Raw genomic sequence first — 26,121 nt, forward strand, 5'->3', positions numbered from 1 at the left:
CTTCAGCCCTTGCTCTGCCACCAGTACCCTCCTTGATGCTCCTTCATCCCTCGCTCTGCACCAGTACACTCCTTGATGTTCCCTGATCCCTTTCTCTGCCACCAGTACACTCCTTGATGCTTCTTCAGCCCTTCCTCTGCCACCAGTACACTCCTTGATGCTCCCTGAGCCCTCGCTCTGCCACCAGTGCACTCCTTGATGCTCCTTCAGCCCTAGCTCTGCCACCAGTACACTCCTTGATGCTCCTACAGCCCTCGCTCTCCCGCCTCTACACTCCTTGATGCTCCTTCAGTCTTCGCTCTGCCACCAGTACAATCCTTGATGCTCCTTCAGCTCTCGCTCTGCCACTATTGCACTCCGTACACTCATAGATGCTCCTTCAGCCCTTGCTCTGCCGCCAGTACACTCCTTGATGCTCCTTCAGCCCTCACTCTGCCACCAGTGCACTGCTTGATTCTCCCTGAGCCCTCGCTCTGCCACCAGTACACTCCTTGATGCTCCTTCAGCCCTCGCTCTGCCACCAGTACACTCCTTGATGCTCCTTCAGCCCTTGTTCTGCCACCTGTACACTCCTTGAAGCTCCTTCAGCCCTTGCTCTGCCACCAGTACACTCCTTGATGCTCCTTCTGCCCTCGCACTGCACCAGTACACTCCTTGAAGCTCCTTCAGCCCTCGCTCTGCCACCTGTACACTCCTTGATGCTCCTTCAGCCTATGCTCTGCCACCAGTACACTCCTTGATAGTCCTTCAGCCCTCGCTCTGCCACCAGTACACTCCTTTATGCTCCTTCAACCCTCACTCTGCCACCTGTACACTCATTGATGCTCCTTTAGTCCTTCTTCTGCCACCAGTACACTCCTTGATGCTCCCTGAGCCCTCGCTCTGCCACCAGTACACTCCTTGATGCTCTTTCAGCCCTCGCTCTGCCACCAGTACACTCCTTGATGCTCCTACAGCCCTCGCTCTGCCACCAGTACACTCCTTGATGTTTCTTCAGTCCTCGCTCTCCCGCCTGTACACTCCTTGATGCTCCTTCATCCCTCGCTCTGCCACCAGTACACTCCTTGATGCTTCTTCAGCCCTCGCTCTGCACCTGTACACTCCTTGATGCTCCTTCAGCCCTCGCTCTGCCACCTGTACACTCCTTGATGCTCCTTCAGCCTTTGCTCTGCCACCAGTACACTCCTTGATAGTCCTTCAGCCCTCGCTCTGCCACCAGTACACTCCTTTATGCTCCTTCAACCCTCACTCTGCCATCTGTACACTCCTTGATGCTCCTTTAGTCCTGGCTCTGACACCATTACACTCTTCAGCAGTCCTAAACCTGTCCTCACTATGTCACTAGCAAAACATAACATTACCAGCACCACTTCCTTCTGCCCGGCAGAATTTCTTAATACCATCTGATGTGAGTAACAAGACATACCATGGCAAGTGCCTCGTACAGGATTACATTACCTGGCGAGAAGGTAGCAACGGCTGGCAAATCGCGTGAGTGCCTGGACACATGATGCCAGTGCTTAGTACAAAATCCTATACAAAGCCAACAGCTATTACTTTATGCTTGTTAGAAATATCACAACTGGCGCCCCACGTTTTAGCATGTAGCAATAACCTACCTGCTTTAAAAATAGTGCGTCCATGTTTCCAGTTCACTTAGCCACTCCCTCCGAGGCCTCCCATTGTCCACATGCTCACCATTTGACAGGTAAAATAACAACGTTGCTGACTTTCTTCTTTCTATGCCCACTCCAGCCAGGCTTCTTCTTCTTCAATTAGCCTGGTGAAGCCAAGGAAGTAGAAAGAGGACTGTTTCGCTTATTAAAAAGCTCACTTTATTTTTTTTATGCTAGCCTTTTTTCACATTTTAAAGCACTTGCTTAAGTACAAATGTGTTCTGCTTAGCGCTCAAACGATTTTTTACAAAAATATGTAGGCGGGAGGTGTCAGTACTGCATCCCTTGGCGAAAGTCCATTACCAGGCCAGTACAGGCATGTCCACCTGCTGTTTATCGCCTACTTAAAGCCAGCTACAGAGTGAAATATGGATATCTAAGCATAGCCTGTCACATCCTGTCTGACCTCACACAACGATTGCAGCATATCATGGAGTACTTTTCTTCTATCCTTACCTGAACCATCCATGGATAGCAACAGACCACTTTGCACCCCAAACTAAATGTACACATACACACAATGTGTTCCTATTGCATTAAATAAAATCTAAATAATGAAATCAAAATCATTTAAAGAATGAACATTATTATCAAAGATATCTGTTTAACTGAAATCCAAGCAATCACTAAATCGAGACAAACTAAGGATTGCTCCTTTGATTAAGACTACATAGATGCCAGGAAACTAAGGACCTGATTCATGGATTATTTGCGCCGAAAAAAACGGGATTCGTGTGCCATTCAGCCCGCAAATCCCCGTTTAACAAATGGGGATTTGCTGGCAGAATGACGCACAAATGCCGTTTTTTTCGGCGCAAATAATCCATGAATTAGTCTCTAAGTGTCAGGCTAATTAAAAGATGACGGGACTACCCTATTGGCACAATTAGAGAGGCAGATAGTGGATACAAGTTTTATATTTAAACAAAAAAAAGAAAATATGCAGATAAGAAATAGCAGGAATTACAGAGGTACATACACAGGAAAACCAGAAGGGTTTCTTGAAATGTGTTGCCTAAAAAAAGTGGAAGGAACTATTTGAACCTGTCCCTCAAATAATAGTAACACACTCGAGTAGTTTGAGCACTTTTCCAAACGTTCTAAGACTGCTCTATAAGCCATCAATCATGTCTAGAGAACTAGAACTGAGGAGACCGCAGCCCTGTGGGAAATGATATTTTCGCTCATACAACAGGATGCGATTCAGTAAAACAAAAATCCTTATGGGCTCCTGGGCCCGATGGAATCTCTGCTGACTTCTTCAAGCATGATCTGAAGGCTTGGGTCCTGTTGGTCCATAGAATAATGAAAGCCAAGATAAGTCGTAACCAACTTTCTAACTCTCGGCAGACAGCAATAGTGGCCCTAATTTTGAATGGAATAGTTCATTTAATTATCACCTCATTTCTTTATTTGACTCAAAGGAGACGTTTTGAGGGGAAACTGCCATTTACCTGATTGGAGGTGGAAATCCAGGAAAAAATCTCTTCCTGTTGCAGAAGCTGCCTTTAGAGCTGACAGTGGTTAATTGATCAGATGTTTAGACAAGAGTAAGGGGTTCTCAACCAGAGGTCCCTTTATCTTGCTTTCATCGACCCTGTGGACATGCTCGACTCGGTCAGTAAACCTATGCAGCGGCGGGACGTGGGAGAGAAGGGCATTAGTGAAGATGTCGTCAAGGCAATCAAACTGCGTACATAGTGTGAACATCACATTTCTTGGTTACAGTTTCTCTCCTTAAGGGAGAAAGGTTATGCCTAAATGTGGGTCCCATTCTTGCTGCGGCATCGGGAGCCAAGCTGCATGTCATAGATGAGGCCCAACAAGAACTCAACATGTCCGTGTTGAATGTGCTTCAGTGCAGATGGGACGTGGCCTAGCAGTTCGGGCTGGACTGTTCCAGTTGTTGCCTAGACCAAGACTGAGTTGTATATGGCTGGTCCCCTTCTGCAATGGTACAGATGGGCTAACAACAAACAATGGTGGGGAAGGTTGCCCAGAACAATGCCAATGGTTAAGATTACTTCATAATATTCTACCTATCATATTTTTGACTATGTGTAGTGAGAACTCGACATGTGTAAAGATTGGCTCTAAGGGAGCTGGGACAAACAATTGTAGCTGCAGAAAGGGAGACGGGCAGGGATGCCTCCTTGCCCCTGTGCTATTTAGTTTATTTATACATGATGTGGTGCTCAAGATTGAGGGGCAAGCACAGGCAGGGCTATGATTAACAAATTACTCTGGACATATCTGCTATGTGTAAAAGGTGCTGCCGTTAATGCCTGACCGAGCTCTCAGATATGAAACTAGACTCCAGCTCACTTACACTGGATCCTATCCTAGGTCTGCACAAGCCTGAACTGGGACTCCAGCCAGCCTTTTTCTGTATCTCACGTTCAAAAAGTCACCACTTGTGTCTCGCGGACATACAAAAGGAGACATCACTGGCCCAGGGCTTAGGAGCGAGGAAGGTTTAATATGAGATATAATAAGAACACAGGTGTCAACCTATGGGGACTCCGGTGTGATTGCTAGCCTCTCTGCACCCCCGCCCACCGCACAATCTGCGTATGACAGACTCCCTCCTAAGTCATGCCCCCGCCTGATCTTACCCTGATTTGTCTTCTTGATCACTTGCCGCTACATTCTATTGCCCAGAGAGTCCATACTTCTAAATGTCTGTGAGGTGCCTGGTAGGTCAGGCCCTCAGTCAATCTAGCATCTTTCGCTACACTAGAAGAATATGGTTTGGGGAATTCCCAAACAATGCATACTTCCAAGGTTTGCGATAGAAAGCATCAGCCAATGAGGTACCAGCATTGGGTCAGTGAGTCTTCTCCACCCCTTTTCTGACACCCAGGGCTATCGACCCCCACAGCTCAACTTGTGGCTCCTCCATCCTCCCTCCTCTCAAAGCTGATGTGCTACTCCTACCCAGATGTAGAGAAGTCCTATCTACGGCATAGATGTCTTTGAGGTCCAGTGACTAGACTGAGTCCCTGGGGTATTGCACAAAAGGAAAAGTGGGGAGACATGCCTCTGGAGCAACTCAGAGTAAGGCCAGGCACACCAGTTCACTCTAGTAGACCTTGGACCAAGGCTGATATTCTCAAAGTGGTTTGTGCTAGAGCCACAGAGCTCCCTTCTCCAATAGCGTGGCTTGATGCTTCTCATGCGCTCTACTGCACGATGTATGGGAGGGTACGAGATGTAAGGCCTTGAATAAGCTGGTCTCGGCAGCTTCCATTATTCCTAGTGGAACAATCACAAAGAAAATAGCATCGATGTGGTTCACTGTGAGAATCCATTATGCAACCACTATTACATACATGTATGATATTCTGAATCTACTCCCTAAGAATAGAACCGCTACTATTGCTTACTTGTTATGAGTGTTTACGTAGCACAGAGATAATATCCACCTCACAGTAGATATGGCCTGGCTTGCTCTTCAAACACTAATACAACTGCTAACTGTTCTGGGACATTCTGCACCAAGAGAGAGTAGAGATAAACAAAGGTAATGAAAATGAGTACAGAGAATACTCTAAAAGCAGTTCTATTTATACGACAACCACTTAGAAGGGGATTCTCATTATTATTTAAGTGTCTGCTTTTTGGCAAATGGACTCTGCTCACAAAAGGTTAAACACGCAAAAACGCAATGACCCATGTCGCTAGTGCATTAAAGAGATTTCATAACAAATGTGGGAAGCGTTTGGTCTCATCGCCCTTTTAGTTTATATGAAGAAGACCATTTCATTGGCAATTTATGGTAAAGAAATTGTAGGGGTTTGCTAACACGCCCTCCCTATTCACAAACGCGGAGCAGTTTTGAAAGTGTTCGATGTCGACACCAGCTTTAACTTTGACGCCATCTTAAGTGACCCTCGGCCTGGCTTCCACTCTCGTTCAGGAACCGAGTACCTTTAAGTTTATGGGCGAGTCAAAAATCCCAAACGAGCTACCAATGACAGATTTGTACCCCAAATGTCTTTGACACCATTCATCACATTTTCCTCCTAGATCACATCACTGGGATGGTGCGGCCCCCTACGATGTTTGTCCTCCCTTGATAACTACATCCGGCAAGTCAAACTCTGTATCTTGCTGTCCTAGGCAAACAATATCATGTGTGGGGTTTAAATAAGTGAAAACACCATTTATTCTCTACCACTTCTGTTGATTTTACAAGTACTGTGGGTGTAATAGTTTCCTTATTTCTTCAAACCCACGGTCACAGCTACCAAAACAGACACCTCTACCGCCTTTACCGCAATAAAGACCTGTCAGTGATACATGAGCGCCAGATAATTCCATAAGTAGCAGGGGTAGTTGGGAACAACTTCAGACCGCTGCCGTTCCCACGACCAGTACCTATTACACCTGCAGTACTTGTAAAATTAACAGAAGTTCTTGTAGGAGTGCATAACAACAGCTACTAGACTACACAGAGAATGGTGGGAGACATGTAACTAGAAGCAAGATGTTGCCCATGAGTTACAAGGCTGAATTAAAGAGCCAGAGAAAATAAAATAGACAAGTACAGAAGTATTAGAGACTGCCTGTCTATTTTGGAGGTCAATAGAAAGAGGGAAAAAAGAGCCCTTTCAATTTAGGATATGAGACATATTTGTGTAAATTCAATATAACAGAGGTGGTATTTAAAGATTGTAAGGCCCTATGCAGCAAAGTAAATAGCATATTGCTGAGGTTTAAGGACCACAGTTGTACATAAAGGGGCAGAAGGAGCAGTAGCCACTGATGAAGTTCTATGGATGATTGCCAATGGTGTAAGAAAGAAACATGTTGGGCTAGCATATAGATCGATTAGATCCACATGGTTAATTTGAATGGCAACTGGGAATTATGTATGGTGATTGAAGGTACATAGACACCAGGATGTATCAAGAGTTGGAATTTTTGAAGATTGCAGCACTTTTAATTTTTTAGGATTGGTTTTAGGCTGTGAATTGTATTCAATGTATTGTATTTGTTGTCTAAATGGTTTTATTACTGTTGCTCTGTTATACATTTTGGTACAACGATGTTCTAGGTTTTGTTTAATAAATTGCATGAACTGAATATGTTTTCTAAATTAAAGCATTAAGAAGAAAACAAATGTGTAAAGTATCCTAACTGTAGCACTCCCGTCAGGTTTCAAGTATTTAAAAAGAATGCTTTTGGCAGCAGAGGTCTTTGCTGTTGCTTTCATCTGCGCATGACATTAAATTTGTTATCCTTACAAGATCAACTTGGGCCTTTCTTCCCTAGCGGGTTGTATTCTCTCTCGTGTGAGCATTCAGGGGCTTACTTTTAGTACATTCTTAGCTTCTTCTCTCACAAAAGGGAACATACTTATCTTCCACTCTCACAAAAGGAAATACTTAGCTTCCTCCCTCACAAAAGGGAACGATAGTTTCTTGGGAACGGGTGCTGACACAATGCCAGTACCGCTGGGTGCAGGAACCAGACACACAAGTACTGGCACAATGGACAACTTTGCCAGAATGATGGCGCCACGAATAGCAGTCACAACCTCTCCTTGGAGCATTTTACCGTGAGCCCAACATGGCTGCTATAGTCCCCAATGGCAATAAAAGCCTTAAACCTGGTACACTGCCTGGCCCTGGTCTGTTTCTGGACAGTCATGTTCTTCAGTACCTCATCCTTTAGAGAGGAGGCCAGGAAGAAATCAATTATCTCTGAATCCTTGATAGGTAGGGAAAAGAGATAGATCTCCTTGAAAGGGGGAACATACCTAGCTTCCTCTCTCACAAAAGGGAACATTCTCTGCTTTCTCACAAAATGGAACATAGCTTCATCTCTCACAAAACGGAACCTACTTAGCTTCATCTCTCACAAAAGGCCACATAGCTTCCTCTCTCACAAAAGGAGCATACTTAGCATCCTCTCTCACAAAAGGGATCATACCTAGCTTCCTCTCTCACAAAAGGGATCGTACCCACAAAAGGGATCGTACCTAGCTTCCTCTCTCACAAAAGTGAACATTCTCTGCTTTCTCACAAAATGGAACATGGCTTCATCTCTCACAAAAGGGAACTTACTTAGCTTCATCTCTCACAAAAGGGGACATAGCTTCCCCTCTCACAGACGGAATATACTTAGCATCCTCTCACACAAAAGGGATAATACCTAGCTTCCTCTCTCACAAAACTGAACATACTCTGCTTTCTCACAAAATGGAACATAGCTTCATCTATCACAAAAGGGAACTTACTTAACTTCATCTCTCACAAAAGGGTACATAGCTTCCTCTCTCACAAAAGGAGCATACTAAGCATCCTCTCTCACAAAAGGGATCATACCTAGCTTCCTCTCTCACATAAGGGATCGTACCCACAAAAGGGATCGTACCTAGCTTCCTCTCTCACAAAAGTGAACATTCTCTGCTTTCTCACAAAATGGAACATGGCTTCATCTCTCACAAAACGGAACTTACTTAGCTTCATCTCTCACAAAAGGGGACATAGCTTCCCCTCTCACAGACGGAACATACTTAGCATCCTCTCACACAAAAGGGATCATACCTAGCTTCCTCTCTCACAAAACTGAACATACTCTGCTTTCTCACAAAATGGAACATAGCTTCATCTATCACAAAAGGGAACTTACTTAGCTTCATCTCTCACAAAAGGGACATACTTAGCATTCTCTCTCACAAAAGGGATCATACCTAGCTTCCTCTCTCACAAAAGTGAACATTCTCTGCTTTCTCACAAAATGGAACATAGCTTCATCTCTCACAAAAGGGAACTTACTTAGTTTCACCCCTCACAAAAGGGGACATAGCTTCCCCTCTCACAGACGGAACATACTTAGCATCCTCTCACACAAAAGGGATCATACCTAGCTTCCTCTCTCACAAAACTGAACATACTCTGCTTTTTCACAAAATGGAACATAGCTTCATCTATCACAAAAGGGAACTTACTTAACTTCATCTCTCACAAAAGGGTACATAGCTTCCTCTCTCACAAAAGGAGCATACTAAGCATCCTCTCTCACAAAAGGGATCGTACCTAGCTTCCTCTCTCACAAAAGTGAACATTCTCTGCTTTCTCACAAAATGGAACATAGCTTCATCTCTCACAAAAGGGTACATAGCATCCTCTCTCACAAAATGAACATACTTAGCATCCTCTCTCACAAAAGGGATCGTACCCACAAAAGGGATCGTACCTAGCTTCCTCTCTCACAAAAGTGAACATTCTCTGCTTTCTCACAAAATGGAACATGGCTTCATCTCTCACAAAAGGGAACTTACTTAGCTTCATCTCTCACAAAAGGGACATACTTAGCATTCTCTCTCACAAAAGGGATCATACCTAGCTTCCTCTCTCACAAAAGTGAACATTCTCTGCTTTCTCACAAAATGGAACATAGCTTCATCTCTCACAAAAGGGAACTTACTTAGTTTCACCTCTCACAAAAGGGGACATAGCTTCCCCTCTCACAGACGGAACATACTTAGCATCCTCTCACACAAAAGGGATCATACCTAGCTTCCTCTCTCACAAAACTGAACATACTCTGCTTTCTCACAAAATGGAACATAGCTTCATCTATCACAAAAGGGAACTTACTTAACTTCATCTCTCACAAAAGGGTACATAGCTTCCTCTCTCACAAAAGGAGCATACTAAGCATCCTCTCTCACAAAAGGGATCGTACCTAGCTTCCTCTCTCACAAAAGTGAACATTCTCTGCTTTCTCACAAAATGGAACACAGCTTCATCTCTCGCAAAAGGGAACTTACTTAGCTTCACCTCTCACAAAAGGGTACATAGCTTCCTCTCTCACAGAAGGAACATACTTAGCATCCTCTCTCACAAAAGCGATCCTACCTAGCTTCCTCTCTCACAAATGTTAACATACTCTGCTTTCTCACAAAATGGAACATAGCTTCATCTATCACAAAAGGGAACTTACTTAACTTCATCTCTCACAAAAGGGTACATAGCTTCCTCTTTCACAAAAGACATCATTCTTCGCTTCCTTTCTCCTCTGAGAACTGGATAAGAATGTGAATCCACTGATCAAGAAACCTGCACCAATATGTGCAAATCCATGTGCCTGCTACCCGTGACACATCACAGCACTGATTCTGCAAAACAAACACGACTGTGATAAAGTAGCGCAGCTCAAGAAGCTATCAAAAGCGCCAGCTAACACTCAACCAGCAAACCTGGAGTAATGAGGGTCCAGCCTCAGTATCCAAAGTCATCACTGCCAGATCTGTCAGTGAGGAAGGAGGCCAGCCATCTTGTGTCTGAGCAGAAGGCAAAGGGGGGATGTTCTGAGGCCGGAGCAGGGACTCCGCTGTGCAGTTAGGAAAGTCAAGTTATTTGGATCTCGCAAGGATATAGCTTATACAGGTGCAAATCTGCGGGTCTACCAACAAAGGAATTAAGAATTGGTCTGCCTTTCCCACCTGTACCCCCTGGCTCTAGCCCCCTTTTTCCCCTCTTCATTACCTTTCAAGTGCACCCTTCTAATAGTGTGCATGTTATTGTACTTGATGACTGAATGCACTTGCCCAGCACTCTGTTACTTCACATCTACGTGTATGCTATATATAACCCAGCATATGCACCCACACGCATCATTGGTATCAAGTGCCTCTGTAAAATGTGCTCAATTGAAGGTAAACACATTTATCCGTGTTTTTATTTTTAATTCTTATAATGCACCACTCGCTCTAAGGCCTCAGTGCGCACCGAAAAATCAGACAAGACAAAACAAAATAAGAAATGCCAGTAGCTAACAGTACTCAAAATCTGGGTGGGTCCATTGGTGAAAATGGAAAGAAATTGATGGGGTATCCTACAAGGGCTGGGGTGTCGGTGGAGTTGGGGGGGCGCTGTCTGAGGAGACAGGGTTGGGGGGGAGTTGGCAGTTGACCTCTGATCAAAGAAAATATCCAAAATAATAGTTTAAAAAGGCGCAATTTCTTTCATGCTGCTCCTTTTCCAAACTATATATCAATTCCACGTTAAACCACTTCCATGGCACTGGTGATGACTTACTTTACTATGTGGATAATAGTTTTGACCAGTGTTGCTGAGTGAATAGTCTTTAAAATGCTTAATTTGCTTCCCATTTTATTTATTTTTTAAACTCCCCCCTTGAGTACTATTCAAACAGGGTCAGAAAAGGAATGAATTGCCATTTACAACTATGGGCCTCTTTTTCATTGGTTCCTGAGACAATTTTATGGCCCAGTCCGACCCGCACATGTACCTCCCGTACCAGCTATCTGTGCACCTAAACTACCAACGGGTATTTATTTATTCATGCAATGTTTTTCGGATACCTGTATATTTATTTATTCATGCAATGTCTGTCGGATACAAATATCCGAAAGACATTGCATGAATAAATAAATAATCTGGGTCCATGTATCCGACAAACATTGCATAAATAAATAAACCGGGTCGTGACTGAGGACTGTAACTTCCTCTGATGACCCCTTGCACAGGGTCACCAGACGAAGTTACAGTTTGCTTTTTCTGCAGCTGTGACCTGTAGGGGTGTGGCTAGGTTTGTAATAGATCTGGGGCTATGCTAATGTTGGGATTGTCAGGACTCCGGGCTCGGTAGCCTTTTGGTTGTAGCCCCTGAGCTTCTATCCTGGGATATAACCAAAAGATCAGGGGCTATAGCCACCTCAGCCCCCCCCTAGCAACTCCTCTGGTGACATGTATCAAAGTCTGTTGTGTACACGTAGGGGGCAGAGCAAGCAGAGCACTCATGGCAGCAATAATCTGCTCCAGCCCCCCTCCCACCGCTCCATGCAGGCACTTTCTTTCTTTTTTTCTTCACATTTTATTTTCAAAGTAACCCCGTGCAGAGCATGGGTTTGGGCTTTGCAGCGGTGGCCGGATACCGAGATCCGGTTATACATCTGGTGTCGGATCTCGGATCCGGCAAGAGCCGGCCCAATGACCAGCACTGGGTGGGCCATCAGGTTGCAGTGGTAGCCAATTCGTTATTTGAGTTGAACAAGTACGTTTTTATGGCTTTCTTAAAGCTACTCAAGTTCGTAACCTCGTGCAGAAAAGATAGAAGTTGGTTCCAAAGCTCAGGGATGCAGCAGATTAAGCTCCTGCCACCAAAGGTCTTTCCTCTAATGCGCACCTGCTGGAGTTTGGATCTGAGTACTCTGGGCGCCACAGCTTCCTGTACCCGATTCACAGGGTAACCAGGCTCACATCCAGAAGGACGTTTGGGCGTAAACTACAAGATTTTCTGTGAAATTCTAGGGCCCACTGGGAGCAACTACAAGAACGCAAGGGTCGAAGCAGGTGGGAACTAAAGGGTACAGCGTTCTTTTTGATATGATATGGCATTTGTAACGCGCCTATACAAGGCGCGACGAGGCAGGGCGGGGGAACAAGGGGAAGACAGACAACGATCCTACTAGGCCAGGTGTCATTTAGATCGTGCAAGTGCATTCTCGGTATTGCTAGATGGAAACACACACTTGCTTGTTGAAGGAAGCTTGCACGATGATCATGATTCGTGAGTGCTGCATCTGCTTCTTCCTCAACATTGCTAGATGGAAATGCTCACTAGCTTGTTGAGCAAAGATTTGCAAAAGCAGCCCTCATTCCTGAGCCCCCTTGTATTGTGGGATGGGGCGTGGGTATGGGGTCGGTGGGCATAGTAACACCACTTTTTTCACGACACCTAAAAATGCATTCGTTTGTCAATTTAATTGTCAGGTCTGGGAACGTGTTACGACGGTGATGTGAAGCCATAGAGTCGCCCTAATCTGAAAAGGGTCCAGTTCCCGTGCCCATTTGCGCCGCGGCGTCTCGGGGCCTCCGGGGTGCTGCTTGTTCCCTGGCAGGCTGTACAGTGGCAGATTAATTAAGCAGCTCAGCGGCGCATTGTGTAATTCCAGGAAGAGCAGTGCGGGGCTGCTCGGGCCAGTCAACCCATCCCTGGCTGCGTGCACTTAAATCAGAGCGCAGCGCGCGGCGGGCACTCGCCCATTCATGCCTTTGGCAGGCAGCCTCTCTCGCCGCGGGAGCAGGGGAGACAGCTCGGGATCGCAGCCCTGCTCTGCCCCGTCGCGCGGTGGGGGACTTCCCCGTGACAGGTGATCACCAGCCTTCTTTTTATATCACTGCGGTGGTTTGGGGAACCCGACCAGTCACGGCGTAACGCGAGGCCCCCCCACCCCTCTCTGAACGCGCGCCTGGATGCTTGGAACGCAGAGCACTGTGTTTCGCTGGTAAATAACAGGCAGAAGACGGAAGTGGCCATACGGTCGCACCGTCCAACTAGCGGTTCCAAGCAAGGGGAGTGATTTTCGCATTACATCATTTGAACGGTAAGAATATTAAAGGCATACAGTACACGGGTTTATCGTTAAAATGGCTTGATGCAGTAAGAGTAAAAGGGGGACCCATGTCAAGCGCCCATAATGACATGCAGTTATTTTTATGTTGATGGATTTGCCTCGTGCTCAATTTGAACCAATCTGTGTCTGCATTGGATTCGTTTGACCACGATTCGTGAGTGCTGCATCTGCTGCATTCTCGGTATTGCTAGATGGAAACACAACACTAGCTTGTTGAGCAAAGATGGCATGATGACCATGATTCGTGAGTGCTGCATCTGCTGCTTCCTTGTTATTGCTAGATGGAAACACAACACTAGCTTGTTGAGCAAAGATGGCATGATGACCATGATTCGTGAGTGCTGCATCTGCTGCGTCCTTGGTATTGCTAGATGGAAACACACACTAGCTTGTTGAGCAAAGATGGCATGATGACCATGATTTGTGAGTCCTGCATCTGCTGCTTCCTTGGTATTGCTAGATGGAAACACACACTTGGTTGTTGAAGGACACTTGCATGATGACAATGACTCGTGAGTGCTGCATCTGCTGCTTCCTCGGTATTGCTAGAAGGAAGTTTGCATGATGACCATGATTCGTGAGTGTTGCATCTGCTGCATTCTCGGTATTGCTAGATGGAAACACAGCACTAGCTTGTTGAGCAAAGATGGCATGATGACCATGATTCGTGAGTGTTGCATCTGCTGCATTCTCGGTATTGCTAGATGGAAACACAACACTAGCTTGTTGAGCAAAGATGGCATGATGACCATGATTCGTGAGTGCTGCATCTGCTGCTTCCTTGGTATTGCTGGATGGAAACACAACACTAGCTTGTTGAGCAAAGATGGCATGATGACCATGATTCGTGAGTGCTGCATCTGCTGCTTCCTTGGTATTGCTGGATGGAAACACAACACTAGCTTGTTGAGCAAAGATGGCAGGATGACCATGATTCGTGAGTGCTGCATCTGCTGCTTCCTTGGTATTGCTGGATGGAAACACAACCTTAGCTTGTTGAGCAAAGATGGCATGATGACCATGATTCGTGGGTGCTGCATCTGCTGCTTCCTTGGTATTGCTGGATGGAAACACAACACTAGCTTGTTGAGCAAAGATGGCATGATGACCATGATTCGTGGGTGCTGCATCTGCTGCTTCCTTGGTATTGCTGGATGGAAACACAACACTAGCTTGTTGAGCAAAGATGGCATGATGACCATGATTCGTGAGTGCTGCATCTGCTGCTTCCTTGGTATTGCTGGATGGAAACACAACACTAGCTTGTTGAGCAAAGATGGCATGATGACCATGATTCGTGGGTGCTGCATCTGCTGCTTCCTTGGTATTGCTGGATGGAAACACAACACTAGCTTGTTGAGCAAAGATGGCATGATGACCATGATTCGTGAGTGCTGCATCTGCTGCTTCCTTGGTATTGCTAGATGGAAACACACACTAGCTTGTTGAGCAAAGATGGCATGATGACCATGATTCGTGAGTGCTGCATCTGCTACTTCCTTGGTATTGCTAGATGGAAACACACACTTGGTTGTTGAAGGACACTTGCATGATGACAATGACTCGTGAGTGCTGCATCTGCTGCTTCCTCGGTATTGCTAGAAGGAAGTTTGCATGATGACCATGATTTGTGAGTGCTGTATCTGCTGCATTCTCGGTATTGCTAGATGGAAACACAACACTAGCTTGTTGAGCAAAGATAGCATGATGACAATGACTCGTGAGTGCTGCATCTGCTGCTTCCTCCGTATTGATAGAAGGAAGCTTGCATGATGACCATGATTCGTGAGTGCTGCATCTGCTGCTTCCTCGGTATTGCTAGATGGAAACACACACTTGCTTGTTGAAGGAAGCTTGCATGATGACCATGATTCGTGAGTGCTGCATCTGCTGCTTCCTCGGTATTGCTAGATGGAAACACACACTTGCTTGTTGAAGGAAGCTTGCACGATGATTATGATTCGTGAGTACTGCATCTGCTTCTTCCTCAACATTGCTAGATGGAAATGTTCACTTGCTTGTTGAGCAAAGATGGCATGATGACCATGATTTGTGAGTGTTGCATCTGCTACATCCTCTGTATTGCTAGATGGAAACACACACTTGCTTGTTGAAGGAAGCTTGCACGATGATCATGATTCGTGAGTGCTGCATCTGCCTCTTCCTCAACATTGCTAGATGGAAATGCTCACTTGCTTGTTGAGCAAAGATGGCATGATGACCATGATTTGTGAGTGCTGCATGTGCTGCTTCCTTGGTATTGCTAGATGGAAATACACACTTGTTTGTTGAAGGACACTAGCATGATGACCATGAGTCGTAAGTGTCGTAAGTGCTGCATCTGCTGCATCCTCTGTATTGCTAGATGGAAACACACACTAGCTTGTTGAAGGAAGCTTGCATGATGACCATGATTCGTGAGTGCTGCATATGCTTCTTCCTCAACATTGCTAGATGGACATGCTCACTTTCTTGTTGAGCAAAGCTTTCATGATGACCATAATTCGTGAGTGCTGCATCTGCTGCTTCCTCAACATTGCTAGATGGAAAAGATGTGGCACGGTGACCATGATTCGTGAGTGCTGCATCTGCTGCTTCCTCGATATTGCCAGATGGAAACACACACCTGCATGTTGAAGGAAGCTTACATGATGCATTCCTCAGAAGTGCGCTTCTCTGCTTCCATTGAACAGATTATTTTCCAGGATTACTAGCCAGAATATTACTCGATGTTGAATCCATGTTGTGGGCCCTTCGTTAGGCACTACCACTTATCCAGGGCTGAGGTGTCTGTGGGAGTTTGGGAATTCTGGTGTAGTCCATTCAGCATTTGTGATAACTCGACTTGTCAAAGCTCCATCCATAATATTTTAAAGGTTCCAGGCTCTGCTAGACCAATTCAGGCTTTCATCTTTCCAATACTAAAACTCTGCGTTCTATTGTCTTGGGTACTAGAAGCTCCTTGCCCAGATCCCCGAAACTAGACATCTGCCGAGCAATTTTGCAAAAAAAAATGTACACTGGGCAAAATATACAGAAGGTGGTTTTTCACTAGTAGCTTGTGAAATACATAAAAATCCCCAATATTGCACTCATCTTGGTGTCAGGCGTTTACACAGGGTCATTTTCAGTATTTGGGTTGACTTTAGTTGACTTTGGCGCCAGGGCATTTCGGTGCTAATATTGACTTTCCATTTGGCCAAACTGTGATCTTGTGCGTATGATTGTACCCTCTCTAAGCCTCGGTTCTCTTATTTTTCAATACTGGCAGAACTTTGAAATGGGCTAATGCCCGCGTGAAATGTAAAATAAACACTAGGCATTGAGTAGCACGCATTATATAACCTTCTTGTGTACGTGCGAAAATGAGGTTCTGTTGGTGTACTACTGAATTAATTGAGAAACTTTACCCTACATAAGAATAAGAATGTCACATTTTTATGTAGCGCTTCAGGTTGAAATCCCCTCGACTTCTAAACATTTGAATAATAGGTTTTATTACCCAATTTAATGGTAGTCAATGTATCCATCATGGAAGGATGAAGGGATGAGTCGGCCCTGTCAGGATTCTAGATTCCCAAAGTGGGAGCTGCCTTATGTTTCAGATGAGTTTTTAACCCATGAGCTAAGCATCCACAGAGGTCTACAAGCTTGAGCTCTCCAGACATTTTTTGGACTACATCTACCATCAACCCTAGACAGTATAGTCAATAGTGAGGGAGCATAGGAGTCGTAGGTCAAAACATCAGGTGAACCATAGGTTCCTGACAGTGCTGGCTTAGGATTGGTAGGAAATGCCCAGTTCCTTTTGGGGTCACAGAAGGCATTGGACAAACATGTTGTTTTGGAGCTTGGCCAATAACTTCTAAATAACCTATTACCGAGGTTCATTACAATTATTTATGTGAATGTGGCGCGAGAGTGGGAGCGAGAGATCCAAAGTCTCTGATGTTAGTTGATTGGTCTGTGCCGAATTGAGATGTGGCTGCAGAGAGACAGGTGTGTTCCCTGTCCTCGTTTGATGTGAAAGAGGTTTTAGTGGCAGGCGGCATCTACTTATCACTGCACACACCTGATTCTTTCATCCTCCATTTTCTATTTTCGAGATGATGAAAATCTGGAGAGTTCAAAGCGAGCTCACCTCAAAGCACGTTCAAACAATAATGCTTGCCGTGCATAAACTACTCTCTGCTTCACAATGTATATTCAAATAGAGCGGCCTGCTGACTTGCTCCTGTGTAGAACATGCTTCATGCGTGAAGACGAGAGTTCCCGGTAGATAATGCAGAAAGGAGATATTGCTGTTAATTATTAGCGAGGTTGGCCTCCTAACCGAGCAGCTGTGGGTCTGTGCAGAAATCTCAATATCAATAAGTCACCCAGCCTCAGAAATAAATGAGCGAGGTTTAATGCTAGTGTGCCATCCATGCAATGCAATGTAAGGCTTCTTTTTATAAATAGATGACTTTGGAAAACTACTGTCCAAGGAAATCAAAACACTCATCTTCTATCTTCATGCCAACCCACAAACTGCTTCCCAACAACACCAGCATTGGCCTCCAAGCATCCTGGGAGGCAAAGTAGAGAACACGGAAACTGACAATGAAAAGGCTTCGTCTAATGCAGTGTAGCCATTGGGAATAGGGTGAGGAAACATTTGACATCTTTTGTAGCTCAACAATGTCATTGGTACATCACTAAGCACGAGACAATGTCCCGTGAAGAGTCCAATGCTTCCGGCCTGCAGCGGGAACAATGGACACAGACATTTCACTGATTGGAGCGCTTCTTTGGAACTCCTTGGCCCCCTACGTAGGAGCCTTCACACCCTTTAATCATTTCAGGGCAGCAATCAAAACCTTCCTCGTCTAACGTTCTGCTCCTTGAGCCCTCCTTTTATGCTAAACCTGTGGTCTACTCCCCGTAGCCTTTCCTCGGGATAGTCCTGGTTTCCCAGACTATCTCTATATGATCTATGTCACCCGGACCCTGGATTGTAGCGCAGGAAGGAGAGAAGCTCTACTGCACGTCCTTACCGATGAGTGAGGAAGTATCTTAGCAAGCTCCCAGCAATCCGAAGACCCTTTCTTTCTCCTCTGATCTTCGGAAATTGGAGCCAGCAATGGGAGTGCCATACTGTCTGTCCTGGTACACTTGGGTATGTTCTGCCTGCCAGGCTCTGGGACATCTCTGTGTGGCCAATATGCTGTTCGTTACTGTTCGTATCACTTGTATTTCACAGGGTGCTAATGATGAAGGCCAGTGAGGCTGAAATGTCGCTGGGGCTCCATTTTGTAGCATTTCGGAGCACGCTGCTGCTGCTTTTGAAAGGGTATTAAACTCAACATAGAATTACTCACCTTCTGTAACGCACAGACAAGAAGAACATGGGTGGAAGTTATGCTGCCAGGTGTCCAGAGGTGATTAGCAGCATCCTAGGAGTAATTCAATTCTTTTAAATATTTCTGATGTGAGGCTTGAGCAGTAGCTCCCCTGCATCTAATGTGAATATCCGGGAAAAATTCAAATGCAACATAAGAGATAATTCCAGTGAAAGGTGGATTAAAATAGATCTGCCAAAGATAAGCCGTGGAAGCAAAAATCATGGCAAATAAAATCAGATTCCAGAACATGGATCTGAAAAATGTGGTTCACTATCCTGTGCTTGATTCTGTGATCTTAATAATGTTGGGAGTGTGTTATTTTTTTTTTCTTTTCTCCATTTCTTCCTTTTTTCATACTTTTCGCTAATACAGCTGCACATATATAGTTGACATATTGAGTTTGCTAGATTGTATGTTAAATTTGTTTTGGTTGTAGTGGTTTACATACTTATGTATAATCTTTAATGGTGATAAAATAAAAACATTTAATTTGAATAATGTTGGGAGTGTGAACGTCTACATGCGTGCCAGTGCCTGTATGCATATGTTATGGGCAAAATAATGATTCGATTATAAGCTTCTGCATCTAACCCCCTGCTTTCATGGCGTACTTGGCCGCCACGACACACAATGCAAACGTATGCAAGGCAGCTATGAAACAAAATGGTTCTTGAGAGAAATGTCTTCTATTGCCGATTTGACTGTGCGGCAAGAAATAGAGCTTACTGTAATCTGAAAGACAAAGCTCACTGACCAATCACATGGGACATCCGTTTAAGGATAGGTATTTTAGTGCTTAATACTCATTAGTGTAATCCAAGCATGGAGCTGCTTATTCAAGGTCTGGCTGTAGAACACACAAGCACACAGAGAAACTGTACAAGTCTAAGGCACAGAGTGTCTGAGTTATGTTATCTTAGGTTATCAGGATTTATTAAGCGCAACGGTCCCCCAAGGGCATCTTGGCGCTAGAGACCAAAAGTAACCAGCAAGGAGAGGGTCAAATCTGATTCAAAAGAAAAGAGTCTTCAGAGAGCGGTGAAAGGAAAAATGGTTATGCATCACCCAAAGAGAAAAAGGGAGGGAGTTCCAGGCCGAATTGTTATCGAGGATTGAGAGCGAAGTTCTCTGGAGGGAACGTAAGCAGAGAATTTTTCCTGGAGATATTCAGCTCCCAGTTCGTAAAAAGCTCTGTGGGCAATACATAGAGATTTAAACACCACACGCTTTACGACAGGAAGCCAATACAGCTGAAGTAGAAAGGGAGCCTTATGAGAACCAGAAGTAGAATGAAGCACAGCTCTAACAGCCATATTCTGCCATAGTGAGAGTCGACGAATCAAGGAGGCAGGCTGAGCCAGATAGAGAGCATTATAGTAGTCGACACCATTCATAACTGGAGCAGAGACAATAAGAGCATGGAAATGAAAGGGAATGTAAGGCAAGAGTTTACAAAGGGTTCTTAATTTAAGGTGGCCAGCTTGACAGACAGCTGCCACCTGATCAGACATTGACAAAGATGCCGAGATATTAACACCCAGATCCTTCACCACAGTGGTTGGCACCAGCAGGGTCTGAAACTAGCAGACCAAAAGCTTGGGGTCCAAAACAGGGAGGGGGAAGCTGATAAAACAACCAGCACCTCTGTGTTCTCACCATTCAGTTTCAGACAGTTTCTGGTCATCCATCTCCCCACGGCCAAGCATTCCCTAAGCCTACCAGCCATTTCATGGTGCCACAGATCTAGGTGTAAAATAATCTGTCTGTCATTGGCATAGGAATAGCAGAGGAAGCCATGGGCATGGATGAGACCCAGAAGTGGCTGGATGTAGATATTGAACAGGATAGGTGACAAAGCGGAGCCTTGTGGGACTCCGCAAGACAGAGGTACTGGTTTGGAGGAGAAGGGGGAGAGAACGATGGGCTGAGTGGGACCAGAAAGAAAAGTAGAGAACCAGATAAGCACCTGACCAGAAAGGCCTGCAAATGATAGACGGGCAACCAGGGTGGGGTGGTCCACGATGTCAAATGCTGCTGAGAGATCTAATAGAATCAGCGCCCCCATGCCACCCTGATCAGACAAATGGACCAGACCGTCCAACATTGAAACAAGAACAGATTCAGTACCCCAACCGGGCAAAAGCCAAATTAAAAAGAATTGAAAAAAGAAGAAGGTTCAAGAAAGGAACTCAGTTAAGGAGAGAACAAAGATTCAAGCAGTTTCCGAGAGAAAGAGAGAAGTGAGATGGGATGGAAATTGGACAGAACTGCAGGATCCAAAGAGGTTTTTATTTTAACAGAAGGATCATCAGCGCATGCTTCAGCTCATTGGGGATGCGGCCTGAGGAAAAAGAGTCATATGATCCAAGAAATAATATCAACCAAAATGTTTTTGATAATAGAAAGAGGAATAGGATCCAAAGGGGAAGCAGATTTAAGTTTATTGATAGCTGACAAAACATCTGAGAAGGAAAAGGTCGGAAAAGTGGACCGGTCCGAGTTTGGGGTGGTCTTCAACACAACACAGGGTGCTGTGGACATAGAGAGAGGAGAACAGGAACCAACGATCTTGCTCTGAATGGCAGAGATCTTATCATTAAAAAACAATTACGAAGAGTCATAAAGATCCTGCGACATAATAATATTTGAATGAGACAGAGCAGATGAGGACAAAGACTGGACTAGGCTAAATAAGGCCTTTGGTTAATAGCAGCTTCTACCTTCATGGCAAAGTAGAGCTGCTTAGCAGAAAGGATGGCCTTCTGGTATATAGCTGTGGCTTGGCGAAGGAGAACTTTGTCAGCTGGCCTATATAGCGAATTCTCCATTTCCTTTCCCTAGAGTCACAAAATGTCTTTCAATACGATTTTTCCCTTTGTTTTTTGGGTGGATTCTGTAATTGAGTTTTGTTTTTAAAAATGCTTGAGATCAGGCCTAAAAATCGCAACTGACTAACTCTTTCATCCTCTGCTGGTCCGACATTTTCTCAAGGTCAAGCCATTTCCCTCAGCCACATAATTGTATGTCAATGTGTATAGTTATGTTTTAGAATGTCTAAATTATCCTAGAGTAACATCAATCTCTTGAAAACAGGAATGAATGTTCCATACATTACCCTTTGACCTCAGGGTTCTGTGTGGAGGTAAGGAAGGACACAAAGTTGTAAAGTTTTGAACATTAGACATCTTTATTAAAAGAAAAGGGTTTGCATATCTTTCCCTATCCTAAAGAGAGATTCCCTGCCTTTGAAACTAAAACTAAAGATCGGCCTGTGTCTTGTCATTAAAATTATGGAAACTGTACTTGTGTCCAAAACGTATCTGACCCTCATACTAAAAATGAACAATCAAAGGTGTAAGGCAAATGTCTCTGTTTTAGATTCAGTAAAAAGTGTACAAAACCAAATATGAAAATCCAACAAAACATTCCTTGGATCCAGGGCATGGTTCTCTTCCCCTGGGACGATCTCAGCTAGGATAGCATAAATGTCAATTTCAAATAATGGTTCCTCAAGAGTAGCAGAAATATCACTTTAACCCACCATTTCCTTAAGGAAAGCAAAAAGTATCTTTTCAAACAACAATTCCGTAAGAGTAGCAGACATTTCTCTTTCATATAATACTTTCTTAAGGAAGGCAAAACTTATTTTTTCAAACAATAATTTCTTACGAATAGTAGAAATGTCTCTTTCAACCAACACTTTCTTAAGGATGGCAAACAGTGCCTTTTCCAAGCAATAACTTATGAAGAATAACAAAAGTGTCTCTTTTTAACAACGTCTTAGAGTGATCTCTCAGCATACTCCACTGCCAGGAACCCTTCAGTAATTTCTTTAGATCCCCTGGTATACTCTCCTGCCAGGTATCTTTTCACAATGTCTTTTTTCGTTCATATACCTTACATGGATTACCTCATGTACTCCCCTGCCAGGAATCCCCTTGTGGGTTTTGTAGACCACTGGTATACTCTCCTGCCAGGTATCTTTCACCAAAAGGCTTGCTGCCTGATGTGTTTCTTTCACCAGGACTTCATACAACATTCTCTTTCTCTTGCAGTATAACTCAGTTGTATTTCTTCACTGTTTATACTTCATTGGCCTTAGGTACTACTTGTTCCAACTTCCCCCATATTGACATCTCATATATGCAGACTTGTGCACGTTCTGTCTGTCAATGTCCTCATTATCTTTAAGTTGCTTGTGATAATACTTCTTCCAATTTTCCCTATATTTACATCTCATATATGGAGACTTGTACAGATTTTGCCTTTCAACTTCTAAACTAATGTACATCTACTATTGATTACATTTAATCCAACATTCCACATATTGACTTCTCATAAATGAGTACTTGTGCAAATTCTGTCTTTCTATTTTACTTGGTTGGTGTTCAAAATAACTTTTCAATTGTTCATAGGCCTCTCGGCAAGCCTGCGGTCCCCAACACCAATGGGTAAACTCACCAGTGTCTGATGGTGTTACCGACCCATGGCACGTTGCTGCGGTGGATGCTTCACTCTGGTAAAGCTTCTCCTGCTTTTCAGACCCGCTTTCATTTTCCCACCGTCTCCGCATTCATTTACCGGTAGAACTGCTGTTGTTTGACAAGACAGCGTTCCTAACAGCTTTGCTGCAGTCAGCGTGTCAGATGTTCTTCCACAGCATCCGCTGTGCTTCTCCCAATCTCACACCTCTCCGTTAAGTTATACTCACAAGCGGTTGCTTGGGAGCACCTACCTCCCTCGTCACAGTCTGTTTCTGTGCCTCTGCTTCTGCCTTCAGTTCTGCTTCCCTCTTCGCCCGCTCTGCATCTCTCTTCTGATATGATATGATAGTTTATTTATATAGCGCCTATACAGAATGTGTTTCAAAGCACTTCACGACAAGGGAGGGAACAAGGGAAAATACAAAACATTCTTACAGGCCATAAACAACAAGAATGTGAAATTAACTATCGTAATCAGCCTCGCTACATTTCAGATAGTGCAAGTGCTAAAACACAGATAGGAAGCAAATGGGAACAGACAGGTGATTACCATACTAGGCCTGACCACATTTCTGGTAGAGCCGGAGAATTACACAAGGTGAGGGAGAAGGGAGGAGAGAGGATGGAGAGGAACAAAACAAGCGACTATCGTACTAGGCCTGATGACATTTCAGATGGTGCTAGGGGAGAGGGGGGATAACAAGTAAGCGGGGAGGAGACAAACATTTGTTACTATACTACTAGGTCCAGGGACAATTCTGATAGAGTAAGTGCACAGAAAAAAAGAAGGAGCGGGGGAGAAGAGAGAGAGAAGGGGAAGGGAGAGGAGAAGAGAATAGAATAAAGACAGTGAAAAGAGCAGAGAAGCAGAGGGGAGGGTGAAACAACTTTCAAACTACAATGTTCAGCCAGTGGGTCTGCATCACTGTTCTCATCTGAGGCTGTTCCTGGAATGGGTTGTGGAAGTAGTGAAAGCCTTTTTATCCCTTCATTGGCCCTGTAGGCAACAAACCATTAAGTAGCCTCTCCCAGAGGCGTTGCTAGGGGGGGCCTAAGGGGGCTATAGCCCCTGGTTTTTGGTTGTAGACCCAGATAGAATCTCAGGAGCTACAACCAAAAGGTTAGCTAGCCCCCAGTCCCGACAGTTCCGACATTAGCGTAGCCCCGTGTCTCTTCCAGACCTAGCAACACCCCCCTCCCACATTTTCCTGCACTTTTTTGAGCTTGTCCAATGAAGATTTTAAAAGCACATAGAGATGGTTTTTTGTCATGGTGATATTGCAACAATTTCTCACCTAACATGGAAGCACTTACTAAACAAAGAAAAATAGAAATCTCTCCTGTTAGGTGAATACCTAATGCCAAATGCAATTCTTCCCTAAATATTATACATATACTGCCAGAGTTGTTGTTTATTTAACAGAACTTCAACCTCAAAAGGGAAGCATTTACAAATGTATAAAACACAGGTGCCAACCTTGAAGCTGTATTTCTGTGAGGTTCCAAGACATCTGAAATTCAAAACATGCAATGTTCAGCCAGTGGGTCTGCATCACTGTTCTCATCTGAGGGTGTTCCTGGTATGAAGGTGTTCTCAATTGAAGGTGCACACCATTTCTAAATGTCCGGCACAGCTGATTTCCATTGTAACAACTTGTCTGCATGTTTAGCTTGGTGTCTACTCAAATTCACATTAACATCTTCTTCCTCTTCCTCGTCGCACTACTTGAGGCTTCATGGGAGTTTTAGATTTTTGTTTAAAACAAAATTATCAGAGACAGGAGAGGCTAAATGTGTATATGAGGTATGAGTGTTGTTTTGTTCAGATTGGTTTGCAGGAAGGGGTTTGGAGGTTTTACATTGAGAGGGATTTTTAAAGTGACAGCAAGCCATCATGAATTCAGGAATGATGAAGTCTTCTACATTATGAAGTGAAGAATACTGCATCTCTCTAAGTGGGGTCACCACCTTTCCACGACAGCCGTCTCCTTCCATGTGATCCTCCCTCATAATATCACCTCCAGGGTCAGGATCAGGTAGCAACTGCCATCCTCTGGCTACATGGGAGGAGATTCTTTTCAGGCAATTAGAGATGATTCCATAGGATTCATCACAGTTCCCAAGGGACACCAGTATGAGTGCTCAATGACATGTCACCAGAGTTATCCGGGACTTCGCCCCTTCCATTTTCTATTCCCTTGAATTGGACTGTAGATATACCGGTGGAATTTTAAAGCATCTGTTTGCACTTTGGCGGAGTTGAATTGTAACACCTTTTTAGTCTGCATACTTCCTTACGCCACCAACACGGTTAATATCCGGTTTTGTTGCACAGGGAATTACACTGAAAAACTTATTTTATTTCTCCTTCCATAATCCTCTAATCCTCTGATCCTTTTCAGTGTCCAGGGTGGGTTGAGACAGATGATTTTGTTTTTGGAGGGAGGCGAGCCCATTGAAATCTTTGGGATGAGTAAAGGGCTTGGCGGGTGATTGAACGGTTTCGACGGTGGGTGAAACCAGCCAAAAGCATGGATTGGGAGGTATGCTTTATAGCCACTGTACTAAACCCTCTCCCAGTGCTAAGCTTAGTAGATACAAAGATGCCTAAGGGGAGGTACTAAAAAATGCAGGCGGAACAAGCTGCTTCTGGCTTCACATGCTTGGAGGGACTGGTACTGCCAACGCATTGGCCCTAGATGAGGAAACCTCTCAACCACTTAAGCACCATGTTCGAAATTACCCACAAAGTGGGCAGTTCATTCTAGGAAGGGGGAAGCAAGAAAATGAGGGAAGGGGAAAAAATCTAGAAGGGAGCACAAGCCCATGGGAGGCCCTTGATGTGCAAAGGAAAGAACATGAGGAGGTGATGGAATCACAGAGGAAGCAGCCAATGAATGATCAGGCCAGAGAGCCCAAGGAAAGATGAGGGAAATCTGATTGATAATACCATGAGGCATGGTGTGGTTGAGAAGAAGTATACCTGAGCACCTATAGTGGAAGGACAGCCATGTTGGTGTCAGAAGCATATGTATGCTTGATGTTGGGGCCAGATTCTCTAAAATTTCTAAGAAGTGGAGCGAATTAACTTAACACCAGTTTTGCAGCTTGCTTAACAGAGGATGTGTGATGAAATAACTTCTGCCCTGTAGGAGTAAAAGGGTGAGTAGTGGATAAAGTGC

The 26,121-nt window shown here is 44.5% G+C and overlaps 2 protein-coding genes across 5 annotated transcripts in view; one reads left to right on the plus strand and one right to left on the minus strand.

Annotated features, from left to right (window-relative positions):
- The window catches only part of NIM1K (NIM1 serine/threonine protein kinase), a 413,346-nt gene that overhangs the window by 168,635 nt on the left and 218,590 nt on the right, over positions 1-26,121 (plus strand). The window contains exon 1 of one of the 4 annotated variants that reach the window (XM_069627223.1): positions 12,615-13,041. The exons of 2 other annotated variants lie outside the window; for them this stretch is intronic. The gene's annotated coding sequence lies outside the window, so the exon portion shown is untranslated. Of the gene's footprint in view, positions 1-12,614; positions 13,042-26,121 lie in introns of those variants that run through there. One more of the 4 variants, XM_069627226.1, reaches the window with a different exon arrangement.
- LOC138510729 (histidine-rich protein PFHRP-II-like) overlaps positions 13,528-26,121 on the minus strand; it is a 34,530-nt gene continuing 21,936 nt past the window's right edge. Inside the window, exon 2 of the mRNA XM_069626482.1 lies at positions 13,528-14,491. Coding sequence (XP_069482583.1) covers positions 13,528-14,491 — 964 coding nt within the window. The remainder of the gene's footprint in view (positions 14,492-26,121) is intronic.

The sequence above is a fragment of the Ambystoma mexicanum genome, chromosome 6p (genome assembly GCF_040938575.1).
Source record: "Ambystoma mexicanum isolate Mex_15411 chromosome 6p, UKY_AmexF1_1, whole genome shotgun sequence".
Classification (NCBI taxonomy): domain Eukaryota; kingdom Metazoa; phylum Chordata; class Amphibia; order Caudata; family Ambystomatidae; genus Ambystoma; species Ambystoma mexicanum.